Source organism: Gymnoscopelus microlampas (assembly GCF_963454915.1).
Source record: "Gymnoscopelus microlampas genome assembly, chromosome: 23".
Taxonomy (NCBI): Eukaryota; Metazoa; Chordata; class Actinopteri; order Myctophiformes; family Myctophidae; genus Gymnoscopelus; species Gymnoscopelus microlampas.
The window spans coordinates 6,744,070-6,765,103 of NC_139960.1; the positions used below are offsets into that span (position 1 = coordinate 6,744,070).

Below are 21,034 nucleotides of genomic sequence, written 5' to 3' on the forward strand. Positions count from 1 at the left end.
ATGTTTTTAATGTATCTCGCTGAAACAGCTGCCGGTGCCTTCGTCACTGTCGTCTCTGTCGTCTTCTTCGTCGAATTCTGGGTCGCTGCTGGACAAGAAGCCGCAGAACGGGGTGAAGGCCTCTTCCTCCTCAACGTCCTCATCGTCCAGGTCGCACAAGAGACTTTCAGGTGAGTGACCCCCAAGCAAACCTATAAAGGTTTAAAGGGAAATCTGTGCTGACAGAATAATGCCTAATTTATGCTCCGTCTTATGGCGGTTTTGCGTGCTAAAAATAGCCTAGTTTCAGTGTGCAACACACAGGTTTAAGGGTCTTCTGTTAAATTCTATATAACTAGACCATACCCGGTCGGCGCAGCGCATCCGTGGGGGGATATGCGCACATGATCTGGCAACCCGGGAGGCAGTTCGTCCCATAGCTGGGCAGCCCCGTAACCATGGCGACAGTGTTTGACACAAAAACGCTATTAAGAAGCTGAGATTTGATGAAATCGAAAAACGGGCTTCACAGTTAAGTTCAGATGGTAATGGTCAATGGCTGTGTGCAAAATCAGAGCAATTGGTCCAGCCAGTGAGGAGAACCGGGTAGCTTCACCTCCACTACAAACGCACAGAGGTTACTAGAATTATAGTAGGATATATATTATTTATATACAGTGTATCATATGTAAATATGTATCAATTGTATTTTATTTACGTAGTGTATATAATTGGATATTTACACATTAGTGTAGTTTAAATCACATGTAAACAAATGAAAACAAAGTATGTGCAGCAAAAGTGAAAATGAAAGAGTTTCAAACTGTAACCAAGATGTCAGGTTAAAGCTCCCTCCACACAGGCGTGTGTGCGTGCACACACACACACGCACACACGCACACACGCACACACGCACGCACGCACGCGCGCACACGCACGCACGCACGCACGCACGCACGCACACACACACACACACACACACACACACACACACACACACATACATTCACACACACTCACACCCACTCACTTCCTCAATGCCCATGGGTTTTGTTTCTAAATAAATCTTTCTCCATATTTTCAGCTAGACTTTTCAAATAAATCTGCATATTAAAATGCAACCATAACATAACTTTGTCATGTTATGGTTAATATCAATGTTATATCATCATTATATGATATAACTTCCAGAGGGAAGCACGCACATCCCAACAGAAATGTACATGTGCTGAACTAAAATACGTCAGAAGAGGAAGGGAAGTCCACACACTGTTTAAAAGCTCCCAGTAGAGAAATGCATTCAAGTTAAACAACATTTCAACCCTAGCAGGTCTTTATCAGGTCCCTGCTTCTGGTCAGACTGAATTATTTTGTTTTCTTTTGGGAAACGTAGACATTCTGATATGTTGAGCTTGTACATCTGCTATCTTTGCTAGTTTGGGGGATAAAACAAATACATTGATACGTTTTGACACATTTTGAAAATGTGCTCAAAATAGGGACACCAGGATTAATGTGTTTAACATACATTTTTCTTTTTTCCCCACAAATCAAACCTTGGGGTTACCTATCTCATGCAAGTTTCAAGTCCCAGCAAGTCGTACTCAAATGAACGGAATCTAACTGTCTTCCCCTAAAACAGTGGTTCTCAACATGTGGGCTGAGGCCCACTGGCGGGCGTGAGAGTATTACAAGTGGGACCCCATATAATTGGCAGATTTTTTTTTTTTGTGGCTTTTTGGCCTTTTATTAATAGATTACAGTGAGACAGACAGGAAACAGGGAGAGAGATGGGGAGAGACATGGAGCAAAGATCGTCGGGAACGGGACTCAAACCCGCGATGCGCTGTCAGGCTACATTGGAGCCTAGGTGCCCCGGACCGCTGGCCAGAAACTATGATTTCAATGATGATATAACATTGATATTAAAAAGTGATACAAATACATAAGAACTTAAAGTGTACTACTTTCGTTCCATTGCTCCAAGGTGGAACACAATCGATTGACTGATCATTAAAGCAAAACATGCTCTGAAAAATGCACGCGGCCCACCCGTGTTAAGTGGTCAGATGGGTGGGGCGCGCATGCTTTCGATATTTTCAAGAGGGCCCCGATCCAGAAAAGATTTGAGAACCACTGCTGTAAAATCAAACAAGCCGTGGTATGCTTTGGAGAATGGTCGACAGTAAAGTCAAGTCACAGTGAGTCACAGTCAACGGGCTAAACGTGCCAGACCACCGGTATGGTCCTTTTTAAAAAGAAGAAATAAAACACCACAACAGAGGATGTGTCCTCTCTCTTTTACTGTGTCTCCGCTCGTTTCCCCTCGCGGTTTCGCATTTGGCCCCGCGACCTTTCCCCCGCCACCGTCTTTCCTGTTTCCTCCCGCTCCACTCCGTTTGCAATCAAAGCGGAAACAAAGAATTCGAATAATCTTTAAATAATCATGATAGCGGTAAGAGTGCAGGGTTTATGGATGTTTTGATGAGCCTTGGTCTCCGGGGCGAGAGAGAGCAAATCTCATCTGGTCAGACTTTTATAAGCCCTTACTCACTGTCGTAAATCACACGTGATTTTATCCCCATTAGCTTTACACTATAAAAACTAATACTAGTTCCTGATGTGCACGTGCACATGCACTCGTGCAGGCACATGCACCACCGCATGCAAACACACGCTGAGGCTGACACACTGCCACCCACGTGGTGTGTGTCACAGCATAAACATGCAGGCATGCACTTGCACTGTCATAGATACCACACACACTTCATACAGACACAGGCAATTACAGGCAATCACGCCACGTGAACACGTGTGAGTATCCTCACATGTGCACTCACACCGAGAACATATAGCACTTCATGTAGGTGTGCCACGGCCTGTCTCTTGCACGCACGCACACACGCACGCACGCACGCACGCACGCACTCACGCAGGCACGCACGCACGCACGCACTCACCCTCACACACACTCACACACACACACACACACACACATACACTTGTGCACCCTCACTGAGTCTCCCACGTGTGCACCCACGTAGTAACACACACACGCACCCCCACTCAGTAAGAATAAACTGTAAGAAAAACACACACACACACACACACACACACACACACACACACACACACACACACACACACACACACACACACACACACACACACACACACACTTGCTGAGCAGCTCTTATCTGTGCAGTGTTTGGACGGTTTCCAGCGCTGAGTGTTTGGCTACAGGCTGATCACTGTTGAGTCTCTCTCTCTCTCTCTCTCTCTCTCTCTCTCTCTCTCTCTCTATCTGTCTCTCTCTCTCTCTCTCTCTCTCCGTCCATTTCTGCCTTTCCACCGTCTACCTCTCTGTCTCTCTCTGTCTACTTCTCTCTTCCTCTCACTGAGCACATCTTTATCTTCCTCCTCACTCTTTCTCTTTTGTCCTCCTTACCTCTCTCTCTCTCTCTCTCTCTCTCTCTCTCTCTCTCTCTCTCTCTCTCTCTCTCTCTCTCTCTCTCTTGGCCTGTCTTTCTCTGTCATCGTTTATTTAGCTTTTAGTGTTTTTTATTAACCCTACCTACATTGTTAACTGGGGTCCCCCAGGGCTCTGTGCTAGGTTTGCCTGCACCTGTATCAGTGGTTCTCAAGCTTTTTTGACTCAGGGCACCCCTGTAAATAACGTTTTCATCCACGGCACCCCTGAAATTACACTGTTAATTTTTTTTAATCTTATGGTCATATTACGCTACGTAAATATGCAAATCTTACGATACAGTAACAGTATGTCGCAGAGGAATATCCGTTTCCATTAGAACAGACTGAAAATAACCTTATACTTGACGTTTAACCACTTAAACCCCAGCATCCCTATAGCCTTGGGGGGGGGGGGGGGTTACGTTCAACAAAAATAGCCGATAAGCTCACAACGTGTCACAACGTGACGCGTTGTGAGCTTGTAGATCTGCTATTTTTGGTGGAGAGAGTTGGGGAGATAACTCATCAAGTAATCAAGTACAGTGTAAAGGTCTTTGTACACAGGGTGCGATTAGTCAATCAGTTTTTACCGCATGCGAAAAAACGCACAAATCGAACTGGGTTCGATTGAAAAAAAAAACGCATCGCCACATCGCATCGCCACATCGCATCGCCGCATCGCATCGCCGCATCGCATCGCCACATCGCCGCATCGCATCGCATCGCCGCACGGGGTGTGCATGAGGTCATTGAGAACCATGTGTTCATTTAAAAAATGATATTGTCAGTTTTTTCCGTGCGGAAAATCGCACCCTGTCTGCAAAGGCCTTTACTCAGGTCTGTTTTACTAGCATAGAGGGTTTATGTGATTAAACTGAAGTGATATTGATGAATTCCAAATATTATCAAAGTATTCTGCGGCACCCCTGGACTGGCGTCACGGCACCCTGGGTTGCCACGGCACCCACTTGGAGAAACCCTGACCTATATGGACACTGCGGTTGAAGCGGTGGTTACCCGTCTCTGTGTTCTGGACGGGTTCCAGCACGGGTTCTCTATTTACCAACGCGGTCGAGTGATGAAAGCTGAATGTTTGACCCGTTGAACCTGCTGCTGCTGAGTCTGACTGGAAGTTGCACAAAAATATATTCTCTCTCTTCCCCTTCCTCTTGTGGGCTTGACTTGACTCTCTCTGCAACCATCCCTCTCTCCCTCAGTCCATCCCACCCTCCCTCTGTCCGTCTATCCATCCATCCCTCGCTCTGTCCCTCCATCCCTCTCTCCCTCTGCCCACCCCTCCTCTCTATCAGTGGTGGAAAAGGTACTCAAATTCTTTACTTAAGTAAAAGTACCAATACTGCAATATAAAAATACAAGTAAAAGTCCAGAATTCAAAATTGACTTGAGTAAAAGTACAGAAGTATTGGCATCAAAATGTACTTAAAGTACCAAAAGTAAAAGTACTAAAATATTTGAAAATAGCAGATCTACAAGCTCACAACGCGATGCGTTGTGAGCTTGTAGATCGGCTATTTTCAAATAGCCTAGGTATAAAATAGGGCTAAAGTGGATAATGTATGTTTCATAATGTAATTACATGTAATAACCTGAAAAGTAACTAGTAACTAAAGTTTTCCAATAATTGTAGTGGAGTAAAACTATAATATTTGCCTCTGAGATGTAGTGGAGTAGAGGTAAAAGTATTGGAAATTGGAAATACTCAAGTAAAGTACAAATAACTCAAAATTGTACTTAAGTACAGTACTTGTAAATGTAAATGTACTCAGTTACTTTCCACCACTGCTCTCTATTCTGTCCATATGTTGTTTGTGCTGCGTTCCTGTGTTCTGTCACGCTGCGTTCCAAGTCTCTGATTTACACTCTTAATTCATGAGCTCCCTCTGCCAAGAGCTGCTTCGCTTTATAAGAATCCTTTACACCTCCTCCCCCAGCTCTGTCTGTCTGTCTGTCTGTCTGTCTGTCTGTCTGTCTGTCTGTCTGTCTGTCTGTCTGTCTGTCTGTCTGTCTGTCTGTCTCTCTCTCTCTCTCTCTCTCTCTCTCTCTCCCTCCCTCCCTCTGTCTATCTCTCTGTCTCTATCTTACTAGAGGCAGCTGTCTCTGTTTTTCTTTCTCTCCATCTCTCTCTCTTTTCCTGGTCCATTCTGGTTTTCCTTCTGGGATTCCTCCCTCTGGGATTACTCTGTTCCTTTCTCTCTTTTATTTCCTTGGATCTCTCTCTCTCTCTCTCTCTCTCTCTCTCTCTCTCTCTCTCTCTCTCTCTCTCTCTCTCTCTCTCTTACTTTCTCTCTCTCTCTCTCTCTCTCTCTCTCTCTCTCTCTCTCTCTCTCTCTCTCTCTCTCTCTCTCTCTCTCTCTCTCTCTCTCTCTCTCTCTCTCTCTCCCTCCAGCTCCTACTTTTTAAGGCAACACTGCCTCCTCACCTCAGGTGTCTGTCTGTGCATGAATCTTTGTGCGTGTTCATTTGTGTGCTTGCGTTAGTTCATTTTGTGTGTGCGGCTGACTGTGCACGTGTCTCATTTGCTTGTCCTTCCTCCTGCCTGCCAGCCTACCTGTTTGTTGTGCAGTTGAAATCATTCACTTTGTGTACACACACACATGCAAAGATTACAGGGTTTAACCCAGACAGCAGCCTGTTGTCAATAACAGTGGTTACACTGACCTGTTGACTGGAGGCTGTCCACTGTTGCCACGGAGCTCTGAGGCCACGCCCCCCTTCCTCCCTGGCTCCAGGAAGTGTCAGTGGTGGAAAAAGTACTCAAATGTTTTACTTAAGTAAAAGTACCAATACTGCAATGTAGAAGTACTATGTTACAAGTAAAAGTATTGGAATCAAAATGTACTTAAAGTACCAAAAGTAAAAGTACTAAAATGTTTGAAAATAGCCGATCTACAAGCTCACAACGATGCGACACGTTGTGAGCTTGTAGATCTGCTATTTTCAAATAGCCTATGTATAAAATAGGGCTGAAGTGGTTAATGTATGTTTTATAATGTAATGATTTATATCTGCAAAGTAACTAGTAACTCATGTTTTCAAATAATTGTAGTGGAGTAAAAGTACAATATTTGCATCTGAGATGAAGTGGAGTAGAAGCAAAAGTATTGCAAATTGGAAATACTCCAGTAAAGTAAAAGTACCTCAACATTGTACTTAAGTACAGTACTTGAGTACATGTACTTAGTTACTTTCCACCACTGGGACGTGTTAGTGTGCAGTTGACGGTCAGCCTCTCGCTCACCACTAGATGGCCACCCTAGTCTCACGAGCCACAATTTTCTCTTTTTTTCTTTTTCTTTTCCTTTTTTTTTAAAACCACTTTTTCTCTTCACACTCTTTGGTCGTTATGCCAATTGGATTCCTCCCCACACACACACTTTTATGTTGCCACTGCAGTTGTATCCTGCTGAAGCACCTGCCAGTGAGGAGCCCCCACCAGGAGGACGTAGACTCTACGTCCTCCTGGTGGGGGCTCCTCACAGGTTCTACGTCGTAGAGCCTTTGTTTGATTTAATTAACCCAATTCCATGCAATTGACGTGAGAGAGATAACAGGAAAACCATGATCAAAATAACAATTCTTCTACGTTCTCTAATTGTGTAAACTTCTCGTAAATGAAGTAATGGTGATGTTAAATAATTGATGCATTTTATGTGTGGGGCTCAGGGACCCCTGGAGGTCCCTCAACCCAGCGTTGAGAACCACAGGCTTAATGCATATCAAAGTGTGCAATTTTAGTATGATGTATTAATTGTATGACGTGTGTGTGTGTGTGTGTGTGTGTGTGTGTGTGTGTGTGTGTGTGTGTGTGTGTGTGTGTGTGTGTGTGTGTGTGTGTGTGTGTGTGTGTGTGTGTGTGTGTGTGTGTGTGTGTGTGTGTGTGTGTGTGTGTGTGTGTGTGTGTGTGTGTGTGTGTGTTACAGGCAGGGTGTATGATCCTGACAAGCACTGTGGAGTCCAGGATCCTGAGAGCAAACGACCCTGCACACGTTCTCTCACATGCAAGGTAACTCGCGCGCGCGCACACACACACACACACACACACACACACACACACACACACACGCTTGCGCAGAAAGACAGCATGGGACTCTTCGAACACATGGACAGTCTGGCACCACCACACACAGCTGTATATCTGGACCACTCTGTTCCAGTGACACACACACACACACACACACACACACACACACACACACACACACACACACACACACACACACACACACACACACACACACACACACACACACACACACACACACACACACACACACACACACACACACACAGAGAGAGAGAGCTGCGTAGTTAATAAGTGGTGGTGTTTAAGAATTAGGAGGAGTATCCATGACAGAGTAATTACAGAGGTAGGGTTGGTTCAGTGTGCCGGCCTTTAATTAGCCCTGATCCCACCTGCTTATTATGTAATAAAAAAATGTGTCAACATATTCATTTTGCTTAAAGCGGGCGGTGGTATAATTGATAACTCTGTCTGTGAAAGTGTAGTCTCGCGTAGCCGGACAACTATTCCACAATCTCCGAATGCTATATAGAGTCTGGAACTACACCACCTGAAAGCCGAAAAAGGAAGCTGTCATCCGTTCGTCATTTCCCTTCACGAAAATATATTTTAAAATATCTTTAAAATGTATTTATGAATGAATTTCCATTCCGGATAAGCAGCAAGCTATTTGCTTAGACTAATTTGATTAACAGTGGGACAAATTTACGCAACTGCAAAGACGAAACGGAAGTGGGGGGAGGCAGGACATCCGCTTTACTCCTGCAATTTTTTTGAATAAAAATATATCATTTTTCTTATCGATTACATTGTTAGGTTTCATTTGCTAGTGCACCCTTATAGTGTGAGTTCTTTTCCAACTGCTCGGAGATAATCAAATGATAATAAAAATGAGCATTTGCAAAACCATGTCCAGAAGAGTGTAACAAAATCTTGTTAAACACTTGAACCCCAGTATCCATATTCTGGGGCGGGGGGGGACATTAGCCAAATATAGCCGATCTACAAGCTCACGCGTTGTGAGCTTACAGATCATCTATTTTTGGTGAAGAGATTTGTGTAGACGGAAGAAAGCGGTCCAAGCACGGTATGTAACTCCGGTTTACTAAGACTAGAGGGTTTAAGTGGTTATCTTCCATTCTTATCTTTGTATCTCTGCTACTACTGTAGTTTACCTATTTTGGTATTAAAGAATGGCCCTTATCGGATGCTTGCAGCGTGATTTATGGACTTCCTGTAACACTGTGGCCTATTTGTGTTTATGTTGACCTCGGCTATAAATCAGTGGGTTCGGTTTCCATGGCGATATTCACACTATATGTCCAGCTCGGGTCTGAGATTCACTGTGAAACTATCGACTCCTCACAAAAGAATAAAACAAATAAGACGTGATTGTAAAATGGTCTAAAACTTTGGGACACAAAACATACACAAATGCATCGTACATTAATGCTCTACTTAATTTATTTTGGGTGAAAATAAATCTACAAACTCTCAACGTGTTGTGTGGTTCTCAAAGTGAGATCCGGGAACCTCTAGGGGTCCTTGAGGGGGTTCCGGGGGGTCCCCAGCAAAATGAGTTGACATAGCATCAAAATCAGTTTAACCACTTATTTATACTTGGGCTATTCGAACATAGCCAATCTACAATCTACATTGTGTGCTTGTAGATAGACTAGATTTTCTTTAGGATTATCTTGAAAATGTTTAACAATACAAATCTGCTGTTATGGGGTTCATGGCACAAAATATTTTCAAATGGGGGTCCGTGGCCCTAACATGAAAAAAGTTTGAGAGCCACTGAATTCAAGTAATTAAGAGCGTAACAACTTAAACCCCAGCATCGGTTTTCTGGGGAAAACTCTCAAAAACATAAAATACACAAGTATATAGCCCTGAGGGACTCCGCTCATCAGCCTTTGGGGGTTTTTATGTGCTTAATTTTTTCCTAAACCTTATCCTGCGTTTGTGTCTGTTCCAGACCCACTCCCTGACTCACCGCAGAGCCGTGCCCGGGCGCACGAAGCACTTCGACAGCCTCCTGGCTGAGCACAAGGGCCGGGCCAAGGAGAAGGACACGCCCAAAGAGAAGGAGAAAGAGAAGGAAGACGCGCAGCAGGCCAGGAAGGACAGCGGCGGCGGCGGCATGGCTGCGATGTCACAGGAAACTACGTCTCCCAGCAAGCCTCACTGCCCCAACGGACGGCCCCTGTCCACGCTGAAACTACGGCTGGCCAACGCACACATACCAAGGTGTGGGGGCGGGGCGCACACACACATGCATTTGTACAATTCTACAACTCATTCATGCCACATTATTTCTGTGGCTTGATGTTTTTTCAACTTAACCATTTCCATATTCATATTTCAGTGTTTTATCTATTCATCATTACTTTAAATCCACTTACTGAAACGTTTAAACTGAAGTGAAACAACACCTGAGGCTTTCCCTGCAGTTTGGCTTGCTCCCCACTAGGTGGTACTGTAAACTAAATCTGGATAAAAGTTGTCAGAAGAAATGACAAATGTCCACAACTGAAAGTGTGCCAAGCCTGTCAGTGAGAAGGGACATCATTTAGGAACTCGCATCCACTTTTAATCGAGAAAACACATGTTTGCATCAACTAGGACATTGTCAGGGCTTTGACAAAAGCTGAGCACATGGTTCTCAACCTCTTTTGAGCTCTGGACCACAAGCATTATTTCAAACAATCCTCATGAACCACCCCACCCACCTCCCTCAACAATATATATATATATTTAGCATACTGTGTAAGAAGGCATAACAGAAGAAGGTTTTGGATTCGATATTTGACATTAATGATCTTAAAGCCGGATTTATTCATAGTTGCACATCAGTGTCACGCACTGAAAATAGCCAATCTATATATGGTACGCATAATGGTACGCACCCTAACCACTCGGCTATCAGGCACCCTGCATTATGGTGCATTCTTTTTTAACCTCTATTATGAGAATGCAAGCGGATGCTGTCACGCTGTGACCCCGTTGTGAGCTTGTACAGTAGCTCAGCTATTTCCTCAGGAGATATTCGTGCTCATCAAGAACAGTGAGGGGTTCAGTATCTAAGTCTGAAGGATCAATACCTTCCTCCAGACTCTACTTCACCCCTTAGCACTCATCTTTTCACACTCTACCTGATCCCCTAGCAATCACCTCTTCACACTCTACCTCACCCCCTAGCAATCACCTCTTCACACTCTACCTCACCCCTTAGCAATCACCTCTTCACACTCTACCTCACCCCTTAGCAATCACCTCTTCACACTCTACCTTACCCCCTAGCAATCACTTCTTCACACTACCTTACCCCCTAGCAATCACTTCTTCACACTACCTCACCCCCTAGCAATCACCTCTTCACACTCTACCTCACCCCCTAGCACGCACCTCTTCAAACTCTACCTCACCCCCTAGCAATCACTTCTTCACACTACCTTACCCCCTAGCAATCACTTCTTCACACTACCTCACCCCCTAGCACTCACCTCTTCACACTCTACCTCACCCCCTGGCACTCATTTCCTTGTTATCATTTCACCTGTTGATTGTCGACAAGGGTTGATGCCACTTACATTGACCTTGCACTTTGACGAAGACATTCTGCATAAGAGCATCTGCTGAATGCCTAAATTGAAAATGAGTCCCTTTTGGTCTATGGGTTATAGTCCCATGTGTTTGTTTTAAAATGCTCGTAAATAATCGGACTCTTCTGCATGACCACTCTGATAATGTGAGAAAAATTCAAAACCACAAATATATACCCTGACCTACTGTTGCTTTTTTTGTTTAGTCCCCCACGCCCCCCATTGTGTGTTCCTTCCAGGGACGTGCACAGATAGATTCTAGGTGGTGCAAGAGCACCTGCCCTTTGCCCTCTTGACCAGAAGTTCCCTTTTGAAAAAAAGAAAAAAAAAAGGTTTTTTTTTCCAGTTTACAGCAGGGGTCTTCAACAGGGGGTCCGGGACCCCTAGGGGGTCCTCAGAGTTACTACAGGCGGTCCGCCAAATCTTTATGTGATATGATTTTTCTTTTTACCTTAACCACTCGAAACCTAGCATCCCTTTTCTGAGGAGAACTTTAGCCAAAAATAGCAGATCTACAAAAAAAAAAAATAGCAGATCTACAAGGCTTGTAGATCGGCTATTTTTGGCAAAGAGGTATAGGTGTAGAGGGGAAAAGGACCAGACCAAGTCAACAAAAAAAAGTATAATCTACTTGAGCACCTGCCCCTCAAAATGTCTGTGCACGCCACTGGTTCCTTCTATTATGGGTTTAAATGCCAATTATTTAATTTAATGCCTTTTTTATGCTTTTTGTAAAGCAATTTGAATTGCCTTTGTGCATGCAACGTGCTATACAAATAAACTAGCCTTGCCTTGCCCTGATTCAACTCCCAACTTCTGGAAAATCCTGTTTGTAACTTTGTACTCTTTGTCTATATGTAATAGCAGCATCGTCTGAACATAATTGATATTTTTCTGTCTTTTTCACTCCCATCTTTCTCTCCCTTTCTTCCTTCCTCCCTTCTCCTATTCCATCCCTCTCTTCCCCTCTCCCGCTTTTTCCACATTTTCGTATGCTTCTTTCTCTCTTCCCTTTTTTTCTCCCTCTTTCTCCACTACCACCCCCCCCCCCCCACCCCCCCCTGCTCCCATCTAAAGGGTGCCTGGATTGATCTCCAGCTCCGCTGCTCCGCTCCCTGCTGCTGCTCCGCCGGCCCCAGCCCCGGCCCCGGCCTCCTCCAACCCAGAGCCCTCTCCCCACGGCTGGGGGAGGGCGGCGGCGGGGGACGACAACGCGCGTCTCTCCAGTGACGACGGAGACGTGGAGACTTCAGACGATGCCGCTGACAGACCGGCCTGCCATTTCTCCACCCGCCACCCCCGACCGCTGGGCGTGAGTATGGACCACAGCAGTGGTTCTCAAACCTTTTCATGTCAAGGACCCCCAAATTGACACTTATTAGCCCGCGGACGGACCCCCATTTGAGAAGATATGCCAGGGACCCCCATAAGAGAAGATTTTTTACGGCTTTAGCAGTGATTCTCAACCATTTTAATTTCAAGGACCCCCAGTTTGACATGCATTCGGGCTACGGACCCCCATTTAATGGCATTTCTATCTCTTGGACCCCAATTTATATTGTAAAATGTTAATGTAACTCTGAGAGTGTACAAATGGAACCAAATGGACCCTAACGGGTCCATTTGGTTCCATTTGTACACTCTCAGAGTTACAGACCCATAAGGGTCCATTTGGTTCCTAATCTATCATTTAGCTGGGGACCCCCTGGAACTCCCTCAAGGACCCCTGGGGGTCCCCGGACCCCACTTTGAGAACCAATGGACTACAGTTTTACCATTTACAGTTCAGGCATTTAGCAGACGCTCTCATCCAAAGCGACTTACAAGTGCGAGATCAGAGTTGGTCAACAAACGACAGGGTAAATGGTCAAGTAAATAGAGTGCAAAGAAAATGATTTAGTACTTCAAAGAAACTAGGATACCAGGTAAACATCAAGCTTTTCAACTGTCTTAACCCATTAAGACCTGAGGCCGCTTCTAAACATTTTCAAAATCCTAAAACAAAATCGGGAAAAAATATAAAAGAATAATTTTCACGATTTTTCAAAAATAGCAGATCTACAAGCTCATATGAGCTTGTATATCTGCTATTTTTGAATAGCCAAAGAAATCTAAAGTGACAGAGATGCGTTCCAGGTCTTAATGGGTTAACAACATGCTATCTAAACAACATTGTTACTTTGACCGTGGTATTTCTTTAAAATAATGTAGTAAAGTACAAAATGATGGTAAGATTATCTCTATCGTAAATGATCTGAACCCAAATAGAACATCTTGAAATGTGTTTAATATGTTTCACCCAGCATTCAAAAACATTTTATAATATGGGACAAGCATTAACGTTTTTGTCAAGTTGTTAATAGCACATCAGCAGGTTTACATGTGGTACCAGAGATGCCTGGCAACACAATAAATGAAGCTGCAACTATGGATTATCTTCTTAGTGATAATTACATTGATTTATTTTTCAATTACTTTTTAACACATTCGGTGACAGAATTTTACTGTAAAGGAGATGCAGAGGCTTTTATCAAAGAGATAGAATGGGAGTGGACAGGAGCCAGGTTTTTTGGCACGGTGGGTGATCCATCTGTCCCTTCCTTCTCAGAGGCACCGTGGGTGATTCCAGAGTTGCGCTAGCCCCCCCCTTGTGGGGAAAAAAAAACCCTTGTGGAAAAAAACAAAAAGATTGATAACACGGTAAATCCCGGTTTTGGCACCTAAGCGCTACTCTTTGAAAACACAGTAAAAAACGTTTTTCGCACCCAATGTGTTAATAATTGCAAAAATAATTATGGGGACTGGGCAGAGAGAATAATGCAAAAAAGGAAAAATAGCCGATCTACAAGTTCACAACGCGTCGTTATTAAAATCAATGATCTCTTTTGTCAGTAGTTGTTATGGGATCGACTGGTGGTCTCTTGACTCATTTATTATTTGTTCTTTGTTTACTTCATACACACACTCGCGCGTCCACACACACACAAACATGGACACCTCCCGTGTGTGTGTGTGTGTGTGTGTGTGTGTGTGTGTGTGTGTGTGTGTGTGTGTGTGTGTGTGTGTGTGTGTGTGTGTGTGTGTGTGTGTGTGTGTGTGTGTGTGTGTGTGTGTGCGTGCGTGCGTGCGTGCGTGCGCGCGCGCGCGCGTGCGTGCGTGTCAAGGCTACTGCTGATTCTCAGCGTCTGAGCTCAGCAAAAAGTGTTTCCTCTGATAAACAAAGTCCAAATAATGACAACAAGCAGAATCTTTGAACTTGTCTTTGAACTTACAAAGTTGCCAGCTTTGAAGCGAGCTTTAAATTCAGGATTTATTTTTCCTTTTAGGTTCATGTGGAATGATCTAATTGGGTCTGAGTCGACCCATTCTACCTCACAGTGGCTTCGGAGTTTGGCCGGCGGAAATGATCACTTTTTGATGTATAATTGGTTTCAAGCTAACTGAATTACATCACTGTCATGTGTAAACCTCTAAACTTCTCTGCTTTAAGATTGGTATTTTGATTTTGTTCTAGCTGTCTCCGCCAGGCAGAAGGCCAGAAACTATGTTTTCACCCCTGTCCTTCCTTGTGTCTGTACGTCCGTCCGTCTGTGAACAGCTAATCTCCGGCATTGTTTGACCGATCCGCGTGACACTTAGTTAGTATACACACTTCCTGGAGGCCAAGGAAAAACCTCTGCCCTAAACTTTTCACATCGTCCGCTTGTAGTACCTCCAGGAGTCGGACTTAACTAATTTTTTTATATTACTCCTACAGATTTTGTCCAAACCTCACGCAAATCTGTACACATGATCTCTAGAGTCATGTGATGAAGACTTATGTGTCCGAATTTTCATATTGGCTGAATGGCTAAGATTGGCTTCCAAAGTTTGCGGGAGTAGCCCGTTTTGAACAAAATGCCACAAATCATAAACAAAGCGCCCGATCGCCATCAAGCTTTGCACGCACAGTCCCACTACACTAGGCCAAGGAAGAAATGTCACCCTACATTTTTCAAATCGGCCTTGCTACAATAGCTCACTTCACGTTTCGGCCTTTAACTCTTGAACCGTAGGTCATACAATCATCGTCTTTCCCCCCTGGATTCCTTGGATCATGACGCAACATATAGGCCCCATTTGTGCCAGATTACGTTTTCCATTTTGTGTTTTCTTCAAAACTCACTTTTTGCTACTACTCCCTCTGTGGTCATGTGATCAAGATGTATAAGTCAGATATTTCATGTCCCATTACAATTGCTCATGACTCCTTTCCAAAGTTTGCGGGCCCTGGGTATGCAACCCAGCCTGGCAGAGACCTGTACTCTGAGGAGCACACTTTTCTCGTATTTTTATGCTTTATATTTCTGAGGTAGGAGAGGGTAGAGAGATAGGAGAATCCAAGGGCAGAGATAGATAGAAAGATAGATAGATTGATTGATTGATTAGATAGGATCCCACGGGGGAAATTCAAACACCAGAGACAGCACTGCTGTAACAGTAAAATGTTGACATTAGAGCAGAAGTTGGATGTGAACTTGGATTCTTTCTGATAAACTCACAAGGAGCACATGTTCTGTGTACTAACTGGCTGAGCCAACAGGAACCAAGTAAAAAGGTTTGGTTTACGTGGTTATAGACCATGGGGTCTATACTTGGTCCCCTCCTTTTTTCCCTCTACACCAAATCTCTTGTGTCTTATGTTCACCTGTTAAGACCTTAGAATAGGTACACTAGAGTTCATGTGGTAAAATAATTGCTTCCTTTTTTGCAGTAATGTGTCATTTTATGACATTGGAACAATGCATAAAAAGCAAACTTGAGACTCATTTGAACTCATCTTTATTTTAAATATCACTTATATCATTTGCACATCTCACCATCATCAAAAGTAGATGGACAAAGGATGAACACCTCCTAAAATAAAATACAGCTCAAGAGAAAAGTTATTTGTATTGAAAGAGGAATAAATAACGAATAATAATAATTTGCTCACCCAGTGTGTCATATTTCCGTGCGTTCCATGCTGTTAACTTTGCAGTTTTTCTCCACTGCACCAATAAATCTAATCTAAGTGTAGGAAAGAACAAAATGTCAGGCTGCCCTCCTCTCTCTGTGGGTGCCGTGTTTTATGAATCACTTTATTTGTCACTCACTCATACAGGTACAAGCAGTGAAATGTTGGTGTGACATGGTCTGCAACACTGTCGCTAACAACAACAATACGCATTATAATAATAATAATAATAATAATAATAATAATAATAAGGATAAAACTGGTCTGTAATGGGGATAAAAAGAAAAAAAAGAAAGTTAAAATAAGGTTAATAAAGTACAGGTAAGACAAACACTCTACCCCGCTTTAAAACGTCATATCACCAATGTGTAATGTGCAGAATTGAGGGGTATATTAGAATGTGTGGTGAGGTAACATATCTATGTACATTAGTGCAAGTATCCGTGTAAGCAAACAAGCCTGGCTATTTACAGAAGCAGTCTTTATTTATTTATTTGGTACAACTTTGCAAAAGAATGTAAAAAATATATTTCTTTATCTTCCTTGTCTTTATTCTATTTGACAATTCTGACTTTTTAAGCACTTCAGTCAGTTCAGTCCAAGTTCTGTTTTTGTTGAGGGCATTGTTATTTACAGTATGTGGGCCCATACAGTAAATCATCTGTCCCAGGTCTTAACGAGTCCATGAGTAGACACCTACGAAGACATGGACACCCGAGAACATACGGATGAATGTTTTCGCAGCATCCGCACCAAATAGATGCTGCGCAGAGGGTGGCTGCAGAGTGCACCGCAGGGATCTCTCTCCCATCCCTGGAGGACATATAGAACAGCAAGTGCTTGAGCAGGGCAAAAACAATTATGAAGGACAAACACCATCCCAGTAACGGACTCATGTCTCATATAGCCCGGGGCTCAGTGCTTAGAAAGAGACTTTTCTTGCCCGCGGCTGTCAGAGCCCTGAATGTCTGAGGACAGTTTAAAAAAACACAAATTAAAGTAACAAAAACTAAATCAAACGACTGTAAGAATCCTGAACAGCTGCTCAAAATGCTACTTTTATATGCACATAGACAAGTGGAATAGACACGTCTTTGATGAACGTATAATGCCCTTTTGCTTCTTGCCCATTTGACACTGCTGCCGTGTTAGCACGGTCCCTGCGGAGCATGTCCCACCATTTCGCTGCTTGTGCCTGTATGAGTGACAAATAAAAGCCTCTTTATTCTAGGCCAAATGTTGAAGACAGTGGCTGAGGAAACAGTAAAAAAAGAAGCTCAACGACTGAAATTTAAATATTAGTTGAGGAGGTGGCAAATGAAACATTATTTGTATGTTACCGGTATATGAAACAAAAATAACAAGGGAGTGGGAGAAATGTGCTCATACAGTAAATATATTTACGCTGTAACACTGCCCACAAGGCAAGTATCACAGACACTGGAGGAGGAGAGGAGAGTAGAGCTCAAAATTTTTGCCCGAACCCGACGGGACCCGACCCGGCCCGTCGGCACGGGCTGGGCCGGGTCCAATTGGTCACGTATTTGTCGGGCTTTGGGTCGGGCTGGGCTAGGCAACAAAATGCATTTTTATTTAATCCAAATAAATGCATATATTAATTAATTTGTAAAATTAACAGACTGTTGGAAAAGGGTGAATGACTCCTGTTCTTAACGAATTACCAAGATTTTATGAGAAAAAAGGCTTAATTGCATGCACCAATTAAGCTTGTTTAGAAAAATGACGGGCTACGGGCTGGGCTGGGCCCAATGTGTCAATTATGTATCGGGCTTTGGGTCGGGCTGGGCTTGAAGTTCTGTCGGGCTGGGTCGAGCCGGGCTCAAATATTTAGGCCTGATTAAAGCTCTAGAGGAGAGTGGGATGCTCTCTCTACTGGTCCAGCCCATGATGGGTAGACAGACGGCTGCATTAAAGTAGCCAATTCTTATGTGATCTTGAGCAGACTACACCAATTTAAAATGGATGAAAATGTATGTTGCTATGATGGCCCTCACTCAAAACACAGGTTCTTCCTGCATAATGTCTCGACGTGACTGTCACCGAAACACACTTCCTGAAAATGTGCATACACCACCTGCAGTTTCCTTTTCGTGTATAGCCATCTTTACATAGATATTTGCTCAGCATCATTTTTATGCATACGCACTCTTAATACATACTTTATGGCCCCAGGATGCAAATGCAAATATCTTCCTACCGGGAGTTTCCTGAGAGCACCAACCAGGGCTTGGAACCACTGTGCTTAAGAGCAGCTTACGAGAGTAAAATAACCTTTATACAAAGCTCAGTAGAGCTGCAACTTGCCATTATTTTCACAATCAATTATGCCTTTTAATTATGTAAGATGGAGCAAATACAAGCATTCACATTTTAGTGAAGTTCTAAATGGAACATGTCGGACGTTTCATGTTAGAACATGCATGATTAACTCATATACTGCCTAGAACGACTAAAACGACTTCTGTCCATAAGCCATGCCTGCCAAGAACGACTAAAACGACTTTTTAAAAAATTAAAAAAATTAAAATTATTTTTTTTTTAATTTTTTTTTTTTTTTAGATTTTTTTTTTTTTTTGACCCAAAGACCAAGGAGATATGATTTTTCGAAGATATAGACTCCCATCCACTTCCTTGTTAACTTAAAACTTAAAAATTCTGTATCTCGGCTCCTGAGTACTTTTTTTTTTCAATGAAAAATATGGCAGTGTTCAAACGCGGCCAGAATAATTCTGGCAGTGAATGAGTTAATATGAGGCAATTACCAACATTTTATTCTGTTAATTCCCTGACAATCGATTCATCAGTTATTCAGTGAATCCTTTCATCTAGTTTGGAGCAAACAGTACATACGTGTGTAGAAAGATCAATGTTCAACTTGTGCTTTCAGATCCATCCGGTCTTGTTCACAATATTCCTCAGATCTCTGCAGGGATGCAGTGCTGGAGCTAGACTTGTTGGTCATGGCTTTCATCATATTTCATTCCTGTCAATTATAATCAAGATCTCTTTCTGCCTCTCTGTTTCTGTCCGTCTCATTTATCTCTGTCTCTGCCTCTCTCTCTCTCTCTCTGCCTACTCCCCGTCCCCATCTTCTTCCTCCATCCCTTCTCCACTTCACTCTTTCGCCCTCCCACCTTCCTCCTTCTCTCTCTCTCTCTCCACCTCTTGCTCGCTCCCTCTTTTTTCCCTTCTTTACCTATCTCTCTCTTCCAACCCCCCCCCCCCCCTCTCTCTCTCTGTAGTGTTGTGTGTTTAGCAGCAGGCTGATGGGTCGTGGTCACTATGTGTTCGACCGCCGATGGGACAGAATGAGACTGGCCCTGCAAAGCATGGTGGAGAGACACCTCAACGCACAAATGTGGAGGTGAGCGAGAGAGAGGGAGAGAGAAAGTGTGTGTGTGTGTGTGTGTGTGTGTGTGTGTGTGTGTGTGTGTGAGTGTGTGTGTGTGTGTGTGTGTGTGTGTGTGTGTGTGTGTGTGTGTGTGTGTGTGTGTGTGTGTGTGTGTGTGTGTGTGTGTGTGTGTGTGTGTGTGTGTGTGTGTGTGTGTGTGTGTGTGTGTGTGTGTGTGTGTGTGTGTGTGTTGGTGAAAGAGAAATGATTATAGAGAAAGAAAATTAGACAGAATTGTGTGTGCATATTTTATAGAATGAATAAGTCCTATCGATGAAGGAGGGATACTGTGTGTGTGTGTGTGTGTGTGTGTGTGTGTGTGTGTGTGTGTGTGTGTGTGTGTGTGTGTGAGAGAGAACTGCACTGTGCTCTGGGATAATAATGAGCTGATTACGTTCATTATGCTCAATCAGTGACCTCCAGCACAGAAGCAATTAGTTTAATTCTGACCTCTGTACAGTTCCAACATACTGTTACTGTTACCAAGTTTATTGTTGGTGTTTAGTAAAGGGGAATTTCACTGAATGAACGCAGCCTGGGATCTATGTGTGTGTGCCTGTGTGTCTGTTTGTTCCTAGAAATAAGGGATAACTCAGGAAAACACTTTTGTTTTTTAGCGCACAATGAATTTCACGTGCCTTTTGGTATTGTTGACAAAGTTGAACCTTGAACCTGAAATCGTCCCGTTGTTTTTGCTCTTTCAGGAAGATGCCGCTAGCAGTCTCTCCCTCCCCCTCTCCCTCTGCCACCTCCCTCACCCCTCCTCCTCTCCTCCCCTCCCCCTCCGAGCCTTTCTCCTCGTTCTCCTCCTACGCCCAGTCGGCCTCCTCGGCAGGTGTCTTCGCCATGCGGGGTCCTTCGGCCCCCGTCCACGCAGCAGGGAAACCCCGAAATGGCACCACAAACGCCCACAAACCGGGGCGTCCTGCCAGAGAGAGGGAGGATTCGGTACCGAATGCCAAGAAGAGGAGGTCTACTGTGCACTCCTCGTCTCCTTCTTTGTCATCGTCTTCGTCGTTCTCGTCGTCTTCCTCTTCTTCCTCTCCGAATGCCGATAGCCACAAGAGGAACGGCAGCAGCTACCATCCAACGTTCCTCCAGGGCAGGGGGGGCTCAGCGGCCGGCCAAGGTCGGAGAAAGGGCCCCGGTCGTGGGGGAAGCTATCCAGGGAGCAGGGGAGAGGACTGGCTGTCCAGGACAGATGGAGGTCAAAGCCACAGTACTCAGAACAGGTGGGTGGTCAAAGCCACAGTACTCGGAACACGTGGGTGGTGTCGAGGAATTCTGTATCAATCAGTAATTGTTGAGGCTAACGGAGTCAGAGGCACTTCACATTATACGATAGGAGTTTAATACGTGAATTCATTGGAGAAGCACATTAAAACACTCAAGTTGGGGGTCAAGTAGTTCTCTGAGGAAAGGCTATATACAAAGATAAGAGAAGAACTTGCTTGTGTCATGGGACCAAGCTGTACCCAAAACAACTGATACCAGGGCCTGTGGCATCTTGACACTACAACTTTCAT

The 21,034-nt window shown here is 43.9% G+C and overlaps 1 protein-coding gene across 3 annotated transcripts in view; it reads left to right on the top strand.

The window, feature by feature from the left end:
• The window catches only part of atxn7l1 (ataxin 7-like 1), a 59,374-nt gene that overhangs the window by 30,872 nt on the left and 7,468 nt on the right, over positions 1-21,034 (top strand). For all 3 annotated transcript variants that reach the window (XM_084049614.1, XM_084049612.1, XM_084049613.1), the window contains 6 exons: positions 29-170; positions 7,392-7,474; positions 9,474-9,745; positions 12,178-12,412; positions 19,360-19,481; positions 20,213-20,740. In XM_084049614.1, coding sequence (XP_083905740.1) covers positions 29-170; positions 7,392-7,474; positions 9,474-9,745; positions 12,178-12,412; positions 19,360-19,481; positions 20,213-20,740 — 1,382 coding nt within the window. The remainder of the gene's footprint in view (positions 1-28; positions 171-7,391; positions 7,475-9,473; positions 9,746-12,177; positions 12,413-19,359; positions 19,482-20,212; positions 20,741-21,034) is intronic.